This window comes from Tympanuchus pallidicinctus, unplaced genomic scaffold (genome assembly GCF_026119805.1).
Source record: "Tympanuchus pallidicinctus isolate F22 unplaced genomic scaffold, pur_lepc_1.0 scaffold16, whole genome shotgun sequence".
In the NCBI taxonomy this organism is placed as follows: Eukaryota; Metazoa; Chordata; class Aves; order Galliformes; family Phasianidae; genus Tympanuchus; species Tympanuchus pallidicinctus.
In genome coordinates this window covers 15,403,430-15,422,534 of record NW_026294679.1, presented here as the reverse complement: position 1 = coordinate 15,422,534, position 19,105 = coordinate 15,403,430, and the positions used below count along the sequence as shown (strand labels likewise).

Below are 19,105 nucleotides of genomic sequence, written 5' to 3'. Positions count from 1 at the left end.
GCCACCGCACCCGCGGCGGCCAGCCAGCACCACGTATGGCGCATGCGCGCCGCCTCCCGCCCGCCCCTTCCCGGCCGCAGCGAGGCCGCTGCCGGCTGCGGTTGCGCGGCCGTTCCGCTCGGATCCCTCCGCCGCGATGCGTCGGGCCCAGCGCCCTGCTCAGCGGCGCGCGTCCGGGGCCGCCGCCTTGCGGGGCCGCGGCCTGTGAGCGGAGCAGGGAAGGCCGCTCAGCCGCCTTCGGGGGGCCCGGCCCGGCATGGCGGCGCGGCGGTGCGCGGGCGGCGCGGCCGCTTTAGCCGAGGCGCCAGGTTGCGGCGCGGCGTTGGAGCCGGCCAGGGAGCTGTTCGAGGCCTGCAGGAACGGGGACGTGGAGCGGGTCAAGCGGCTGGTGCGGCCCGAGAACGTGAACGGCCGCGACACGGCGGGCAGGAAGTCCAGCCCGCTGCACTTCGCCGCAGGTACGGCCTGTGGCCGCGGCGCCGGGGAAGGGCCGAGGGTGGCCGGGCCGCGCGTCGCCGCCTCCCCGAGGCGCGGAGCCTGTTCGGGCGGGGCGGCCCGCGGCCCGGGTCTCTACCTCCGCGTCCGGCTGCTGGGCTCGGACGGGCCGGCGGCCTCCCGCGTTCCACGGGTAAACGGGACGGCCCGGCCGGCCGCGGGCCGCGGCACCTAGTGCCGCCTGTGCTGCGGCGTGTGGGCTCGGCAGCGCCGAGTGCTTCCGTAGTGCTCCCGGCCCCTCGGCAGGCCTGCTCCGCAGCCTTTCGCCGGCGGAGGGTGCCCGACAGAAAGCACGATTCCGAAGTTTTTTTGCATTCGTGTCGCTAACAAATAGACTTTGTTAATTTGGCACTTAGGCAAATAGCTGACATCACAGAACAACTGCTGTCTCTTCTGGCTGGCCGGAAGACTGTATACTACCTTTTCAGACAAAGGCACGATTGTGGCTGTTGTTTTCGTGGTGTTTCTCTGGTTGGATTGCAGCCTTAGTGGCAGGATTGTGGAGCAGGCGGGGTGCGAGGGCAGCTTTTAGCTAGGCATTGTGCATAACTAAGAAACACGTTTGTTTCCCTGGTGAATTATTTTGGAAAAGGTTTCTAATTAAGGTGTCATTTTCTTACATTCAGTAAATTTAATGGATTTGAGTTCCTGAGAGCTGCTTTTTTCAGACAGCTGTGATTCGCAGATTTGGGAATCTTGGTCAGCAGGGGAGCCCAGGGGACAACATAAAGCATCCTGTCAGAGGAAGAGAGTTTTGCAGCTATTTTTTCATAAACCCCAACCCTGCCTGTTCACTCATAAACTGTGAACTTCTAAACGAATGAGACTGCCTAACAGCATTTTGTAGAAGTGGGTTGTTAGGTTGGATTTTGGGGTTGGTTGCATGTTAGTTTTGGATGTTGTTATTTTGTTGCTTGTTTTTGTTTTGTGCCTGAGGTGTTCCCCATAGGCAGTGACCTAGTTTGCCTCTCTGAACAGCGCAGATCTGTCTTGGCTTTAAAAACCAGGTCTTCTAACTTACTGAAAGCTTTTTTCCATTAAATAGGCCTCTAATATAAGGCGAAAGTGTGTGTAAGTGCTTTTGTCCGTGCTTCTGTCCCCTTCAAGCTTGATAGAGAGAATTTAACTGCCTTTCTCATAGGGCTGTAGCATGTGCAAAAAGTTTCTAGCTAGGGCAGGATGTAAAATGCATGTGTAATGTCTTGATTAATGTGCTTCCGCTGCTTCGGATGGGCTGACAGCAAAAAGGGCTCTACCTGCAGTAGGCTGAACTTGGAAGTTGGTCATAAGCAACTCCTTGATTTGGGGGTTAAGAATGTTTTTGTTTGTTTTACTTTTTCCATGTTATTCACAGTTTGAGTAATACCAACTTCTTTTGTCTCTGTTGCCCGAAGGAATTACATTCCAGGATGCAAAAGCAAAAGTCTGTTGTATTCTTGCTTTGTTTAGCCTAGGTGCGTGTTGTTAGAAAAAAATGTTACAAAACTTCTCTGACTAGTTTCATTCACTTGCAAGGCATTGTTTTGTGGTTGAAACATGAAGATAGTTTTTGTGTTGCCTTTTTTCTCTTTCAGGGATACTCTGGGTTCTGAATTTGGTTCTTTTTTTTTTTTCTTTTCTTTAACTATCACTGTAATGGGGAAAAAAACACAAACACAAATGCTCTTTTTTTCCTGTGTGTCCTAAGTAGCTCTGCTGCTTTGCAGTAAGAAACAAGAGCCTGGCCGCCTCCTCTGCGTACATACGCACATAGGAAAGGCTTCTGCGTGTGGTAGGGATGTAGTAGGGATCCCTTGCGGTAGGGGTGCTCCCACAAGGCTGTGGAGAGTCCCTGTACCACACACACTTCATGGTGAAGCCAAGTTCCAGAAACTGGTCTGATGCAGACGATCCTCCATCTCCACTCCACCATAACTGTGGGTGGTTTGGGGGTGTTGCTATTCCCCCAGCAGGGGGATATTTCCCAGCTGGGATGGCTTTGCCCTGAGAGAAGCTGTGGGTATGAATTGTGTTTGATTGAACCTACGTACTGACTGGAGGGCTACAGAGTGAATTCTCTACGACTATAGTGAGGCTTGCCACACTTCATTATGGATTGATGCTCATGTTGGTTCTCTGTGTTCAGAGCTGTGTGCACACAGCAAAGCTTTGATGGACAGGCATGTCTTCTATGCAAGAGTGAGTGATGTTTATCCATCAGATGCATAACTGAGACAGAAAGTTGGATAAGAGGCTTTTCTAACCCAACTAGTAAAGTAGTTTCTGGAAAACATTTTATGGTACCAAAAGCGGGTGCCAAACAGTCTGTTGTCAAATAGCAGCAGTTGTGATATGTTTACAGGACTGAGGCACTTGTGAAAAGTCTCATCTGAGTAGATCCAGTAAGAATTAGGCAAATTGTGGTTATGCCTTCACCCTAGAAACATGATTTCTGGAAATTTTGAAGATGTAAGAAAAATTCAGTGGAAGAATGAGAAATATGCTGCATATGATTTAATATGTAGACAGTGTAGCTCTTCAAGTATATCTTCTACAGGAGCTGATTTTTGACATATAGTTCTATAGAGATTGCTTTCGTAAAGGTGCTAGCAAACTAAAGTTTGAATAAATGTGTTTGTCCAGGCGGGTATTGAGTATGTGCACCTCCTCTCTGGGCAGCCTGTGCTCTGTCACCCTCGCTGTAAGGAAGTTTTTCTCGTGTTCATGCAGAACTTTATGTGTTCCAATTTGTGCCTGTTGCCCCTTGTCACTGGGCATTGCTGGGAAGAGCCCAGCCCCCATCCATTCAACTCCTGCCCTTCAGATAATTGGAAGTTGATAAGATCTTCTCTGAGTCTTCTCTTGTCCAGGATGAAGAGCCTCAGGTCTCTCTGCTTTCCTCGTGGGGCTCCAGGCTTCTGTTTACTGTCTGTCTGGGAGAAGGAGTCACTGAAGTCAGGTTTAGTGAGGAATGCGGTATGAGAAACTTCAGCTGTGATGAAACTAAAACTGAAAAGTTCTGTTGGAAATAAAATGCTGGCGCATCTTGTGCGTCTGTGGTTCTCTCACTGGAACTCTGTGCAGTGGTCAGGAATAAATACCATTTTAGCTTCTGATTTCCTTGACTCCTGGCTGCCTGCTGAGGCTGGGCAGGTTGGGTTGTAACAAAGATTAAACCCACTGGCCCCGAGTGTGCTGCTGTTTGCAGTCACACAGTGATTTGTGCTGAGGGAAAAGCTCTCACGAGGAGCTTCATCCCACACAATTCTTGATTTCCCCTGGACAATGGTTTGCAACTCTGGTTTTTAAAGGAAGGAAGGCCACGTCATGTGCACAAGAGGTCATTACCCAGCAGGTGCTTGGCACACCAACATGTGGCTCTTACCTTTCCTAATAAGTTCGTGACTCACATGGGTCTTCGTGAAGCTTTGAGGGAATTTTGTATGCTGTGTCCCTTAGAGCATCTCTGTGTAGGCACAGGAGCAATGGTTCTGAGTCGTCGTGTCCTCTTAACAAAGGTCCTAGAGAAAGCATGGGCACAGTTGGTAGTAGTTTGAGATACTAGTGTATGTGCCATTACATAAATGTGCAAGATACAGCTGAAATTAAACAGTAGTAGCTATAGAATTGGCTTTAAAGAATCCATTGTTTTACTTATGATGCATTGCTAGCCACAGATGGGCCTAGTTTTTGTTGTCCACTAACATGAATGACATGAGTAAAATTGCCCCTGAAGGTATAATAGCATTTCTGTGCTTTAGATCAAGCTTTTGTAGTCACGTAATGTAGACTTTCTGGATATCCTTAAAGTATGGTTGTGCATGCTTATCATAAATGCTCTCAGATAAATGTTTTACATTCCTAAGGATTTTCTTGAGAGAATTTCAAAGATGAAAACAGTGTGTTCATTATGCTAATGAACCTTCAGAGAGCAGGTAGCCATACTGCTTGTTTTAACCTGTGAGTAACGCTGCATGTTTTTTCAAACAAGCCATGTGAAATAATTTTCAAACTGTGTTATATGGTTTGTTTATTTTTACTTTATATAACTTGTGCATGCACAAGCTCACCACTTCTGCTCCCTGAGCTCATCTATTGGTCCTTCTGCAGATGTGCTGTGGGATGGCAGAGTATCATACAGAGTAGTATTAGCTTTAATGGCCATATGAAGTGACTGAAAAAGAGGATTTGTTGTCAGTAGTCTGTCCTTTTGTTATGCTTTCAAGAAGCAGTTCACTCGTGGGAGCCCTACCAAGATATTCAATGTTTTAGTAATCTTGAATATTACTTTTTTACTGATTTTAATAAAATAATTCGGGGTGTTTTTGAAAATAACCTTCCTTTAGTAAGAAACACCTGCTGAGGTCTTTATTTAGAGTGATTGCTGTCATTTAAATACGTTGTTTCAGCATGGGTGAGAGGGACGGGGGTTTGTCTTTCCCTGCACCTTTCTTTCATCCCCAGCACATGAGACAAAGCTGTTTCTCTTCCAGGTTTTGGTCGGAAGGATGTTGTCGAATACTTACTGCAGAGTGGTGCCAATGTCCACGCACGAGATGATGGAGGCCTTATCCCACTTCACAATGCTTGCTCTTTTGGTCACGCCGAAGTTGTCAATCTCCTCCTGCGGCACGGTGCGGATCCTAATGCTCGGGACAATTGGAATTACACTCCCCTTCATGAAGCAGCCATTAAGGGCAAGACAGATGTCTGCATTGGTAATTTTCTTGCACTTCTACCGTGACTTGTTTTCTTTCACTGTAAAAAATGCAATGTATTGTATTGTAAAATGTAAAAGATAACCTTTTAAAGATTATTTTTACTTTATGAAGCCATGTCTGTAAGGCTTAAAAATCTCTGATAAACTTAAATTCCTGTCAGTTTTCAGAGAAACAAATTGACTATGATTTTTAGATCTGTCTTTGTTAATTGCCCAAGTATAATGATTGACATTGAGGGAAAAGCACCTCAGAGTGATCTGATAGATGTAGATACTCTTCTGCTTCTGCCCAGCCTCTTATTTTGCTTTCCGCTGTTACTCATAGTGCACTAAAAAGAAAACTTTTCAATAATGAGCTAGTTCTGTCTCCTTTCATAGCAGTCATGTTAAATAAGCTGAGGATATAAAGAAAATTTAAACAAGTTGAGCACGTGAATATAGTTGTATGTATTGACTACACAATTCTTAAGAGAGAGGAAGAGATAGAAGAAGAGGTTGAGAAATTAGTGTTTGGACTGTGTGACTTCCTCCGGTTTACTTTATTCAGGAGCACGTCTGAGAGCAGTATATGTAACATGGCCTGTTTGGCCCCAGTATCTGTGCAAGGTCTATGAAGATGCATGGCTTGGTACTGCTGTGTGCTATTTAGGGAGCAGACCCCTGTGGTTTTGAGGCAGTGTGCTCTGGACCTGTTGAGAAGGAGCTGCTGGTTTTAGGGCATATGTCAGTCTCAGGTTTTCACTGAAATTGCTTCCTGCTGGTGTGGTGGAACAGACTTTTTTTCCTCATGTGTTTCACTAGTTCACAGGTGCCATTAAGGAATTCTGACATCAAAAGGTTGAAAGGGAAGTTGGGAACAATGATGGCTTTTTGTTGTTGCTTGTTGCTTACATTGTCTCATAAGTCTTGTCTTGTCAAATTGTTTTCTCATGAAATACTCTTGCATTTTGAAGTATTGCTGCAGCATGGTGCTGAACCGACCATCCGGAACACAGATGGAAGAACAGCTTTGGATTTAGCAGACCCATCTGCAAAGGCAGTGCTGACTGGTACGTGATAATCTTTAGATTAACTAATAATACTCCAGTGATTGTAATACAGTATCTGTGTATTCTTTTTCCCTCAGTAACTTTAACTCATTTCTGTTTTAGAATTCTAGATAGAAATTCCTATATGGCCTTATCATGTTGTTAACAGGATGCATTTCAGATAAATACTTTGTTATAGCAGTTAGGAAATAGCATCACATTTTTAGTACTTAGCTCCCTGCAGCTTTGAAAGAGGACAAACTGTAAGCCTCAACTCATGAACTTAAATATATGGATATTTATTTAATAACTTTAGAAATTCTCTTCTATCTTCCAGGTGAATACAAGAAAGATGAGCTCTTAGAAAGTGCCAGGTATGTGTTTTTATGGACACGTCTGGAACTTGGTTACTTTTTTATAACTCTTTAAAGGTTTTCTGTGTAATGAATATATATTCATCCATGAGTTGACATTCCATCCAGGTAGTAAGCTTTGGCTGTTTCTATTAATAAAGCTACAAAAATGACTACACAAACACTTTTTTTTTGCTTTGCCTACTGAAACAAATAATAAACATAATTTTAGATTTGCAGAATGTTATAGCAAGAAAAAGTATGAAACCATAAGCTGCTAACAATTTTAATAAAATAACTCTGCCTATTTCATATGTTGTTCTACAGGAGTGGAAATGAAGAAAAGATGATGTCTCTCCTTACACCGTTGAATGTTAACTGTCATGCAAGTGATGGCAGAAAGGTATTTGTCTTTAAAAATGCAATTTAAACTCTGTATCATAAACTGTTTATCATTTAGCAGTCGTTGCTTGTACTGGCTGTCTTAGTTCCACCTTTTGTAAGCAACATTGTTTGTCCTGGCAAAGTTCTTAGAAATAAGGCAGTCTAAAACACAGAAACGAATTGCAGAACTCAAAAATCTGTCGAGGTCCTTTGTCCCAGAATGTATTAGAAATAAAGCAGATTCAGGATTTGTGTTAATTATGTCAGTAGAAGTAGACAATGAGAAATGAACACAGTTATTATGCATCTGATTCAAACTCTCTGGGCTTTTTTGATATTACAGGTGTTTTAAGGACTTCAGTAATTAGTACTGTTAATAAGTTTTGGAAAAAAAAAAAAAAGAGCAAATGCTGGTTTTGTGTTACTGATTACTGCTATGTTCTGTCATTTCAGTCTACTCCTCTACATTTAGCAGCTGGGTATAACCGTGTAAAAATAGTACAGCTGTTACTCCAACATGGGGCTGATGTGCACGCTAAGGATAAGGGGTAGGTTCATTTTTCCTTTGTTCAGAAGAAATAAAAAATGTTCAAATTTGAGGTGAGGTGTAGTAACAACATGTTAACTGTGAACATCATCTGAGCTGAGACTATGAATCTTTCTGTCGTGACAAAAATACTATGTGGACAGTCTTCAGTATTGTGAAGCAGAAGAATTTAAACAGAACGGACCGTAAAATATGTAGCCTTTCAGGTATTATTAACCATCTTATTTTTGCTTAAGAAAATACATCAGTAAATCACTGGGGAATCAGTAAATATCATAATGGCCTAGTCTTAATTTTATTCCTGCTTTTAAGTTTCTGGACTTCTTTATCAAGTGATGAAAAATTGAAGATCTGTTCTTCAGAGTTATCTGTGGACTACTACATTTTTAAGCATTTGGTTGTTATCTCAGAACACGTAGTAAAATACGGATGTGCTGAGTTTGTTTATGGTTGTATAAAGTATTTTTAAAATATGTTTTTCATTGTATGTATGCCTGTGTACGTTAAAGATTATGGAAAACAAACTCTTATCCATCCTTTTATCCTGTGATCCCTTCACTGCTATGTAGATAGCTGTCTGATCAGGCAACTTTGTCCATTCAGTGTTGAAATGCACTTTTGTCGTTTCTCCTTTACTAGCCCACAGCAGAAGAGCACACTTTGGCTAATTTCTCACTGGCTACTAAGACCATTCAGCTTGGTAGAACGTGAAACAGGGTTTAGAACTAGCTCTGCTGTTACTGTGGAATAATGTCTTAACAGTTACTTAAGCAGCACCAGTAAAACTCCTCTGGTATCCAAGTGAGAAAATTTTATAGCAGTGTTCTTGTGAAAAAGGAAGTAACAACTCTCACTCTAGACAGCTATTGCCTTTACTTCTTTCTCACTAAGGTTCCAAGTCTTAGAGGAGCCCTTCAATTGCATTAAGACAGCGCAATTCATTTCTCATCTTCTTGTTAACTTACGTGTTTTTTGTTCTGAAAAAGGCTGATCAGTTTATATGGGCTCTTCTCAAGCTTCTCATTTCCCCTCATTTTCGTTTGAACAACTCAGGTACCATTGTTGTTTTTTTTTAATGTTTAAGATGCAGCGTAGTATTATTAGCAATGCTTAGATTTTAGAATTTAAATAGGAGTACTAAGATAATTTCTCTCTTCTCTCCTGTAGAGATTTGGTGCCACTTCACAATGCCTGTTCCTATGGTCATTATGAAGTAACGGAACTTCTAGTAAAGGTTAGTCTTTGGAAAAAAAAAAAAAAAAAAAGTTTGGATAATATTAAGTAAGAACAGTTTAGACTAATAGACTGATTAAATTTGCAAATTTTTCATCTTTTTAAAAACTTAAAAGTTGATAGATTCTGCTTGCTGTATGTTAGTTATCATGTTACAGAAGTTACAGAATTTTCTGCTTGCAGGGAAGCTTTCCTCTTACAAATGTGCTTTCTGTTTTTAACTCATGTCTTAGAAGTTAAATGGTTTTATACCATCAAGTAAGTACTGCTGCTCTCAAGCTTTCCACCTTTACAAATAAAAAAAATAGCCAAACGAAAAGAGCAGTACTATGTATTTAAGAATAGAAAAGTGTAAGTTTCCTGAAGGAGTGAACTTTACAGCGTAAATTCTGGCCCAGAATCACAGCCCTCACACCAGAGAAAAAGAATGTAAACTGAATTGGCTTATCTGAATTGTGTTAATCTTGAAGATAAAGTCTGATACACATTAAACCAAGGGCTTCAAGATGTGCCCTGCAAGAGTCTGTGCCACAGAGGGACTTAGGAACTGTATCCATTCTCATCTGTCACAGTAAATCATGAATTAAAATAGCTGAGGGGTGCTGTCAGATGACTTGGGCTGCTTGGGTTCTCAGGGAGTAGCTGGTTTTCTACCTTGAGATCTCAGTCCCCACCAATCTCAGGTTTAGAAGAAAATAAGTTAAAAATGATTAAAAGAAGCATATTTTGTAGTAAGTATAAACAGACAAGTTTTTTGTTTGTTTGAACTTCACAGGCCAGTCGTAAAGTGAATCTTCTGGTACTAGACAAAAAATGTACCTAGCCACTCCTTGTCTCTTAACTGCCAAGCTGCAATTGTATTTCCTGTTGGTATCTGCTCCAGTAATTACTGAATTATTTTTTGTGAGCAATACAGTGTTAACAGCAGCAGTAGGTATGAGCATGTCCAATCAGACTTCCTTATGGTTAGAACTGAAGGTGTCTAGAGAAGAATTACATAGATGTTAAAGTCCAGGAGTCTTACTCGCAGAACTTTGTACTTAATGTTTTAAACCAAGATTGATTTTGCTTATTTCTTTCTGGACATCTTGGCTGTCATTATTTGGGGGCGTTTACAGAATGTGTGTTGTTCTGAGCTACTGTAACTGTTCACTGTAGAGTTTTTCTAGAGCAACAAGTAATAGGAGCTTGTCCAGACGTGATTTGATGTAGGTGATTTAGACTCTTAATTTGATTTGACCTGTAGATGAGCTGTTTGATTTTCAGAGAAGAATACCTGATGAGACTAGCTTGCCTTTAGCTTCTGTAAATGTAACTTAGAGACACCAGAGGATTAAAAACTGCAATATGTAGAAATATTGTGTTATATTGAATGTGAAAATCTGGAGAATGTCTTGGATACCACTTCCATACTAGCTTTGATTTTTTTATTTTAACAGTCTACTGCATTGATAAGATTTTTTTTCTAGAAATCTGGGTTTGATATTGATCTTTTTTACTGCTTTCCTTTTCAAGCACGGAGCATGTGTGAATGCAATGGATCTGTGGCAGTTCACTCCTCTGCATGAAGCAGCTTCTAAGAACAGGGTGGAAGTATGTTCTCTTCTGTTAAGTTATGGTGCTGATCCAACACTGTTGAACTGTCACAACAAAAGCACCATTGATTTGGCTCCAACGCCCCAATTAAAAGAACGATTAGCATGTGAGTATAAAATCAGTTCTGCAGTTTTAGACTGGACTGTATGCTTAGGTTCCTTGAGGTTTTCCTGTGACCCAGCGGAAGTTGAATGTGGAAAATGCTTACACTTTACTCTTAATTGTGCAATGTTTGGCATTTTATTTCACTACTTAAGATTTAAAATTGCTGGAATGTTTCTGAAAGTAGGTCAGTTGTATTTGTGGTCAGGATGTTTTTTATGGCCTTTCTTCCCTGAATACATTTTCCCTTGTGACCTTACCGGTACGCTTTTGTTTTCCCCATTTACTCCTGTCATTGCATCAAGACTGCTGAAATATTCTTTTTTATTCCATTGTACTTTGTTAGAAGAAAAGAAAAAAATAACTGCTTTGAACATTGACTGTGTTTGTTCTGAGTACACCACAATCACTTAAAAAAAAATTAAAAAAAAAAATAAAAAATTGATGAAAGGTGCTGATTTTGTTCAGCATACTTAACAGGTTGAGAAAAATGCTTTCAAATCCTGTCCCTCTGTGGTCAAACAGTGACTCTGAGTTATGTTGAAAATCTACACTAGACTTCATGGTGGCAACTAGAAATGGTTTTCCAAAGGGAAGTCAGAAGCAGAGATACTCTTGGACTTTGTACATATGCAAAGAGTGGAACCTAGAATGTGGTGGGTGGAGTAGATCTTGTTGAGTGTCTCTGGCTTTAGTTTAGAAACAAAGTGGGATTCTTGTGTTTTAACTTAACTAGTAAGTTCTATCAAGTGGTGTAAAAGCTTAAGTCTGAGCTGGAAATTTTTTGCACCAATCACTGTTGCAGGGGGAGAAGCCCCTTTCCTATCAGGAAATAAAATGGTTGTTTTGGTCTAACTCGAATCAATCTTCTTGATCCTTCTAGTGTTTAGGAATGTAATGTTCTGGAATGTATGTATTTTTCTTTAAAGATGAATTCAAAGGTCATTCACTGCTACAAGCTGCAAGAGAATCTGATGTTGCTCGTATAAAGAAACATCTTTCTTTGGAGACAGTTAACTTCAAGCATCCTCAAACACATGAGACAGCACTGGTAACATTTCAGAATTTCTTAATTGTCGTGCATGTATCGTGACTGACCTAAACGTAGTAGGCAATGCTTGAGGGCTCAGTTGCATTGTTAAACAGTGTACTTGTATAATTCAGACCAGTGTCTAGAATTTAAAAAAAAAAAAAAAAAAAAAAAAAAGTTGTTTAAGAGTAATGTTAAGACTAATACAAATTGCCTCTTTTACTTACGTTGTATAAATTCTCTTCTATAGACTGCTCTAATTTTTAGTATTAGCAAGTTAGATGTGTCAGCTTTGTAAAGCTTAAAATCTTTTGAGAGTTTGGAAAAGTATTAGAATGAATCTAAAGAGTTCATCTCTTAAGGAACTCCTTAAATTAGTAGGCTTCTTTGTATATTTCTTTTTATGCTGACTTTGCACACAACCAGATCTTAGTCAGTAATAAAACCTTGTGTTGGTAACTGGTTATTAATGGTTTTTAATGTTTGTTGGTTTTTTTTGTTTGTTTTTTTTCAGCACTGTGCTGCTGCATCTCCATATCCTAAGAGAAAACAAGTATGTGAATTGCTGCTGAGGAAAGGAGCTAACATTAATGAAAAGACAAAAGAGTGAGTGGTTACAAGTGAATCCTAAACTTTCGTTTAGAAGATTTTGCCAAATACCTTCTGAATCACATTTTTTTTTTTCTTTAAAGCTTCTTGACACCTCTGCATGTGGCATCAGAAAAAGCTCATAATGATGTTGTTGAAGTAGTTGTGAAACATGAAGCTAAGGTATGAATTAATATTTTTACTTTTCTTTTTGTTATTTAATTTCTGTTTGTCTTTTCTTGTCACGAGAATGGAGAGCAGAGTAGACACTTGACTGAATTTGTTTTGATAGTTATAGATTTATACCCGTAAGACACAGACTATCAATCCAGCAGTGCAGTTATGCACTTAGAGACATTGTCTTTGGTCCTATTTTATAAAATGTGCAGACATCGTTCTTTTCATGTTATTAAAAATTTATAAAGTATCTTATTACCTGCTGTATTATCAAGAAGGAGAAATTATACTCTGCTTTTTAAAAAAAAAATGGGAGATGCACGAACAAGAGGTTACTCAGAACTGCAAAACAGGTAGACTTTATCATGTGCAGTAAAAGCAAAATGTTACATCAGTACAGTGTTTTGACCCAAATTTCCACAAAAAGAGAATGTAGAAAGGAGATGCTCTGTAATTTGGGCTTGGGTTGTTCCAGACTGGTATTTTAAGTTCTTCTATATGGAAACTTGGATACAGCTTTTGGATGTGGCCTGCTGTAAAGTTTACAAAGTGATAATCAAAAGCAGTGGGACAGTAGGAAGTACAGATAAGCTTTGAGTACACAATTTTGAATGTTGGTTGCCTTGGTTGAAACACTATTATAAAGTCCTAAATCTGAAAGACTGCTCTAAGCCAATGCAGATAAAAGTGACTTTACACACTGGCACAAAAGATGCGTGCTGCACAATGAAAATTACAGTCTACATCTGTATGTGGTAAAACTGCCATCACTGTTCACACGTGTTTACACACATGTGATTATTCCCGTGATTCTAAAAGGAGTCTATTCTTCCTCTGTAAGTGCAGTTATAACTTTATGAACAGCTGTTGTTTGTGGCTGTGTCTTACCTTTTTGAAATGTCGTGACCTTTGATTAGAATAACATTCAGCATATTTTCAAAGTAGGGAGAATACTTGTGAAACAACACGCTTAAACAGTGTTTTGCTGTTACTATTTCCTTTAAGAATGTATTCTAAAGATTGTTTTATTTTTAGGTTAATGCATTGGATAACCTTGGCCAGACCTCTCTTCATAGAGCAGCACATTGTGGTCACCTCCAGACTTGTAGGTTGCTGTTGAGTTCTGGATGTGATCCTTCCATTGTATCTCTGCAGGGCTTTACAGCCTTACAAATGGGGAATGAAAGTGTGCAACAGCTACTGCAAGGTACAACTGATTTATTCAAGATGTGTTTAGGAAGTGATGTGATAACAAGTTACTTGCTATTTCGAGTTCTGTCAAGGAATAATAGTGAACAAACCAAAAAAGGTACTTTTTGTGGAAGGTAAAAGCTGGCTTGAGTTATTCAATTCTTATTCCATAACCACATGCGCATGGAGATGTCCTGCTTACAGGTATGATTAAATCTCTAGTGGTGTGCAGATTGTTGGAGCTGCTCAGAATGTTTAACGGTAAAGCCACCTGGAACCATTTTGTAGAAGTCCTGATATATGGAGGGGAGGGTACAGTCTTGTAAGTAGAAAATGGATTTAAAAAGAAAAAAAAAATGGTTGCTGTGCAGTTGCTAGCAGAGGCAACAGGCTGTGTGGATTTTAATGACTGAGGTTTAGATACTATATGTGTAAGTATCTTCAGATTAGTCTTATTCTGAAACTGAATATTTAATTGGTTTTGCAGCATTCTAAAATTGGTAGGAATCATGTTCCCGTAGGCAACTTTTTAAACACTTGTAGATAGGTACAGCTGTACATAATTAAAAAAAAATACAAAACCAATCTATAGTTGAATAGCTTTTTCCATTAAGTCCTTGACTTCCTTTAAGTTCTTGAGATACAGAAATTATTTCCTATCCTAAATTATTTCAAGTATGTACAGTTAATGTACAATCTCACTTGTTTTGCAGAAGGTATCCCTCTAGGTAATTCAGATGCAGATCGACAGTTGTTGGAGGCTGCAAAGGCTGGTGATGTGGATACTGTTAAAGTAAGTTTAGATCTGTCCCAAAAATAAGTGGGAATTGCATCCTGTCATTTCTTCCCCCCACCAAAAAAAAACAAAAACAAATGAATAGCTTTTCTTACTACTTTATGAAAGTTACAATTCATGGTAAAACCTTTCTGTTGTGCAAAAACTATGGATAACAAAATTTTGATGTTTTCCACCTCCTGAATTTACATTCAGTTCTTACTTTAAAAATGTATGTATGTCACAGATGTGAGATTGGGAAGAGAAGGTAATTATTTTTTCAGGGGATACAACCTATGAAAAGTAATATTTCTATTTAAAAAACAGTTTTTAAAATGAAAAAAGGTTTTTTCAGAAATGGGTGCGTATAACAGCATTTTATGACTCAAATTAGCATGTTTCTACACCATATACAGGGATTCATGTTTTGTCTGTTGGGTTTCACAGAAACTGTGTACAGTTCAGAGTGTGAACTGCAGAGATATTGAAGGGCGTCAGTCTACACCACTTCATTTTGCAGCTGGATACAACAGGGTGTCTGTTGTTGAATATCTCCTTCAGCATGGAGCTGATGTGCATGCAAAAGATAAGGGGTAAATAATCACACTTGTATATTTTCATGGCTATTGTTACTACTTACGTTTGTGAACTTCTGTCTTTTGATAGCTGATGTGCATCCCACCTTTCTTCAGTCAGTCTTTTATTTTCCTGGGGGCTTCTGTTGCAACAAAACTGTTAGAATATCCAGAAAAACATTTTGCACTTGAGACCGTTACTGTTATTCTGTTTTTACTTTCATTCACTGCTACTGGCATTTATACTACTTTGGTAGCAGATATATGCAATATATGCATATAAGCTACAATGGAAAATGTAAATTTTCTTAAGAGTTTTTATTATAATTGTTTAAGGTATGTTGTGCTTTAGGTTCATATCTGTGTGTGAAAAGAGATTCTGTTTTTTTTTTTTTAAGATAACCTTTTTATTATTTGTTTTCCAGAGGACTTGTTCCTTTACATAATGCTTGCTCATATGGTCACTATGAGGTTGCAGAGCTGCTTGTTAAACATGGTGCAGTTGTCAATGTAGCTGACTTGTGGAAGTTTACTCCCTTACATGAAGCTGCAGCAAAAGGAAAATACGAGATTTGCAAACTCCTATTGCAGGTACTACATATGCTTGAGAAAGGTTGCTTTCTTACGTTTCTTATTCGGCCTGAAATGTGCTTGTACTTCTTAGACAGATTGGTTTGTGGTTGCTAAATGAATGAGGTAAACATTTCCCATAGGAGGACAACTATTGGCAAGTGTATTTATTTTTTTCATAGTAAGTGGAAGGCTCTCTGCAAAGGAGTCAAGAATGTGTGAAAATATTTGCTTAGTAAGGTGAAAGATTCCTGAGATGCACAGTATTTATTCTGTGTATGTGCATGCTTAACACCTGTTTTTTGTGTGCACAGCATGGAGCTGACCCCACAAAGAAGAACAGGGATGGAAATACTCCTTTAGACCTCGTTAAAGATGGAGATACTGATATTCAAGACCTACTTAGAGGAGATGCAGCTCTGCTAGATGCTGCTAAGAAAGGTTGTTTGGCTCGGGTGAAAAAGCTCTGTTCACCTGACAATGTCAACTGTCGAGACACGCAAGGGCGGCATTCAACACCACTCCATTTAGCAGGTCAGTGTTCTGTTTAACTGGTTAGGGTTAGTAAGCTAAAGTCCTTAATTTAGTATTCTATGCATATTAGTCATCTGTTTCTCCACTCTTCTAGACTGTTTACCTTCAGTTTTCCTGTTCTGTTTAGCCCAAGAGGGTCTTTTATTGGGCATATATTGACAGAGGTTTTAAAATCAGTTAGCCTTAAGTGGGAAGCTGTCTTCTGTAACAACGCACTGCCTTCACTGGAAGGGACGTATTAACTTCCAAGTAATTTAAGAGAATTATCATTCTCTGCAGCTTGTTGAGGTAGTCTTTAAAGGTATGTTGTATTCATTCTGTCCTTTTGCACCCTTCCAGCTGGTTACAACAATTTGGAGGTTGCAGAGTACCTGCTACAGCATGGAGCAGATGTGAATGCCCAGGATAAAGGAGGTTTGATTCCTCTGCATAATGCTGCATCTTATGGGGTAAATATGTTGGACTTTGAGGATATTTTCTTACTAAAAAAATAAGCAGTGCATTTCAGTGACAGCATTGTGACCAATACTCTCCAAAAAGCTTTTGCTATTGAGTTATAACGTAATCTTATTTATAAAAAAGTAAATAAGTAATTCAGTCATAGCAAGCTTATTGTCGTATGCAAACAATTCTTTGAATTTGTAAAACAATGGTATGAATTGACAGAGTTGTTTTCTGAATGTGAACACATGCAAAGTCAACCACTCAAAAGGTGTTCCACAATTTATTTCTATACCTGTGCCAGTTTGATTCCACCAGCAAGTCTGGTGTTGAGATACTAGTTGTTTGTAGCTCAGGATCTTTGTGCTTGGATCAAGTCTTTAATTCTTCTGGATTTGAATTCTGTTGTAGTCCCTTTTTTGTTGTTGTTGTTGTTGTTGTTTTTTCCTCCCCCACAAGAGAATATTAGCCTTTTATCAGAATGTAGTAGGTCAGGAAGAAAACACCTCATCTTAAAACTTGTATAGTAATTGCAAAGTAAATGCATCATAAGGAAAATCAAAATGAGAATTGCAGAGAAATTATCAGCAGTAGTTGTGAGTTAACTTAATATTTGGTAGTACACTGGAATACACCCCTGATGGTTTTATTTTTCCAGCATGTGGATGTGGCAGCTTTGCTTATAAAGTATAACGCATGTGTGAATGCTACAGACAAATGGGCTTTCACACCTTTGCATGAAGCAGCCCAGAAAGGAAGGACTCAGCTTTGCGCCTTGTTGCTGGCACATGGGGCTGATCCTACACTGAAAAACCAGGAAGGACAAACACCTTTAGACCTGGTCACTGTAAGTGTTGGGGTTCTTGGGAAATCTGTTCTTACCTGGTTCTTGTGGCGGCTTACCTTAAATGACTCTCACTGTGGGTTTTCTTGTTCATATGTGTCTTTCAGGGAATGTTAGTAGAGCATTTTTAAACCTTTAAATATTTTCTTGCTTGAGGCTTACTTCAAAATGAGGCAGGGGAAAAAAGCAAGAAAAGAATTTGTGCTTATAAATTAATGCTCTTAATTTAATACTTAGATTTTTAACTAATAAAAAAATTGTAGTAATCAAATGTAAGCAAACTTTATAGCAACACGAATTTGGGAAACTATCTGACAGTTAGGGCTTTGATGGCTTGTCTCTCCCTCCAAGTTTTATAATACAATCCAAAGTTACCCACAGTAAATTTTACTTCATAAAATCTAAAATAAAAAAAAAAAAAAACATAGAAGTTTTTGGTAGTTTTTCCTACAAACAGTTTTATTTAACTGTCTTATAAGCTTTTGAGAAATATTGAAGTGAAAACTTTTTGTCTTATTACCACTTGTGTTTATAAACATCTTACAGAATTGTCTGTGCTATTAGCATAAAAGCTTTTTGTTGAATTGCCTTGTAAAATATATGTTTTCCAATATGTATTTGTTTGGTTTTTAGTATACTTAGGAATAAGTCTGGAATGATGATGATGCGTTTAGGATAAACAACTCTGTAAAAATGTTCCTCTGTTTTAATAAATTGTCTTCTGATGTTCAGGCAGATGATGTCAGCGCACTATTGACAGCAGCAATGCCTCCTTCTGCCTTACCATCTTGCTACAAACCTCAGGTTATAAGTGTATCTCAGACAGCAGGTTCTACAGCTGATCCCCTGTCATCTGTTCCATCCAGTCCATCCAGTCTGTCTGCTGCAAGTAGTCTTGACAATTTGTCTGGTAGTTTTTCTGAACTTCCATCGGTTGTTGGTACAAGCAGTGCAGAGGGAGCTGCTGTTCTGGAGAAAAAAGAAGGTGAGACTTTCTCAATTAGGAATGAGTAACAGTTTCTACTGTATTATGGAATGCTTCTGTGAAATTTCCCAAAAGATATAGGCAGTTTCTGAGATGTAGAACATACACAATATCCCTATTCATTACAATTCATTACACTGTCATTAGTGAAGAGCAGAAGTCTAAAAATCTTGCAGTACAAGATTTTAGTATTTTCTCCTTACAGAGTATCTTCAAAAGATTTTTTCTTTCTTCTATATAGACTCAGAAGGGTGAACTGTCTTAAAAGAGAAATCAGATGAAATTTGACTCCATTCCAAGCAGTGTTTTACAACTAATTTTATCCAGTTTCTGAAAGGTTAGACCAGATGTTCTGAACAGGTTACTTCTATAATGTGTTAGTTCTCAAAATATTTGCTGTTTGAACATCCATTTCTATTTGGTAGGTTGCTGCTTATCTCATGGAGGCAAAAAGACCACTTCTGTGTGTGTGCACATGTGCACAGATGATGGAGTCAGGGTTGACTGATTGTTGTCACTAGTTAGTGACACATTTATTTCCTATTTTCACAAGGCCAGGAATTTCTTTACTTCCCATAATTGTCACTGATAGTAAGATTGTATTTTGTTATGTAGTACATACATGAATATTTCTTCTGAGGTTTTTCTTCTATCCAGTCTCAGGTGTAGATTTCAGCATAAATCAGTTTGTGCGGAACCTTGGCCTTGAACATCTAATTGACATATTTGAGAGAGAACAGGTGAGTGAGTATGTACACTTATTTCCAGATACTCTGTTAGAAAGTAAGGCGATAAATATTGACTGGTTAGAGTAGTGTAGTTAGGTATATTTAAAATAAGTCAGTGTTTCCAACTTGGAATGGAATGAAGGAAAGGTTCATACTTGCGGAATTTTTTATATATGTTAATGTTGATGTGCATTTTATACATATACGTGTGTGTGTGAATATTTGTATGC

General features: G+C 39.1%; 1 protein-coding gene across 1 annotated transcript in view; it reads left to right on the top strand.

Moving 5' to 3' along the window:
- Window positions 1-241: 241 nt before the first annotated feature.
- TNKS2 (tankyrase 2) overlaps window positions 242-19,105 on the top strand; it is a 28,976-nt gene continuing 10,112 nt past the window's right edge. Inside the window, exons 1-20 of the mRNA XM_052677243.1 lie at window positions 242-458; window positions 4,968-5,192; window positions 6,148-6,243; window positions 6,560-6,596; window positions 6,903-6,978; window positions 7,413-7,507; window positions 8,674-8,740; window positions 10,255-10,441; window positions 11,367-11,488; window positions 11,982-12,073; window positions 12,160-12,238; window positions 13,268-13,439; window positions 14,137-14,216; window positions 14,646-14,791; window positions 15,199-15,364; window positions 15,658-15,877; window positions 16,217-16,326; window positions 16,977-17,165; window positions 17,895-18,147; window positions 18,805-18,887. Of these exons, the coding sequence (XP_052533203.1) occupies window positions 257-458; window positions 4,968-5,192; window positions 6,148-6,243; window positions 6,560-6,596; window positions 6,903-6,978; window positions 7,413-7,507; window positions 8,674-8,740; window positions 10,255-10,441; window positions 11,367-11,488; window positions 11,982-12,073; window positions 12,160-12,238; window positions 13,268-13,439; window positions 14,137-14,216; window positions 14,646-14,791; window positions 15,199-15,364; window positions 15,658-15,877; window positions 16,217-16,326; window positions 16,977-17,165; window positions 17,895-18,147; window positions 18,805-18,887 (2,697 nt within the window). The 5' untranslated portion in view covers window positions 242-256. The remainder of the gene's footprint in view (window positions 459-4,967; window positions 5,193-6,147; window positions 6,244-6,559; window positions 6,597-6,902; window positions 6,979-7,412; window positions 7,508-8,673; window positions 8,741-10,254; window positions 10,442-11,366; window positions 11,489-11,981; window positions 12,074-12,159; window positions 12,239-13,267; window positions 13,440-14,136; window positions 14,217-14,645; window positions 14,792-15,198; window positions 15,365-15,657; window positions 15,878-16,216; window positions 16,327-16,976; window positions 17,166-17,894; window positions 18,148-18,804; window positions 18,888-19,105) is intronic.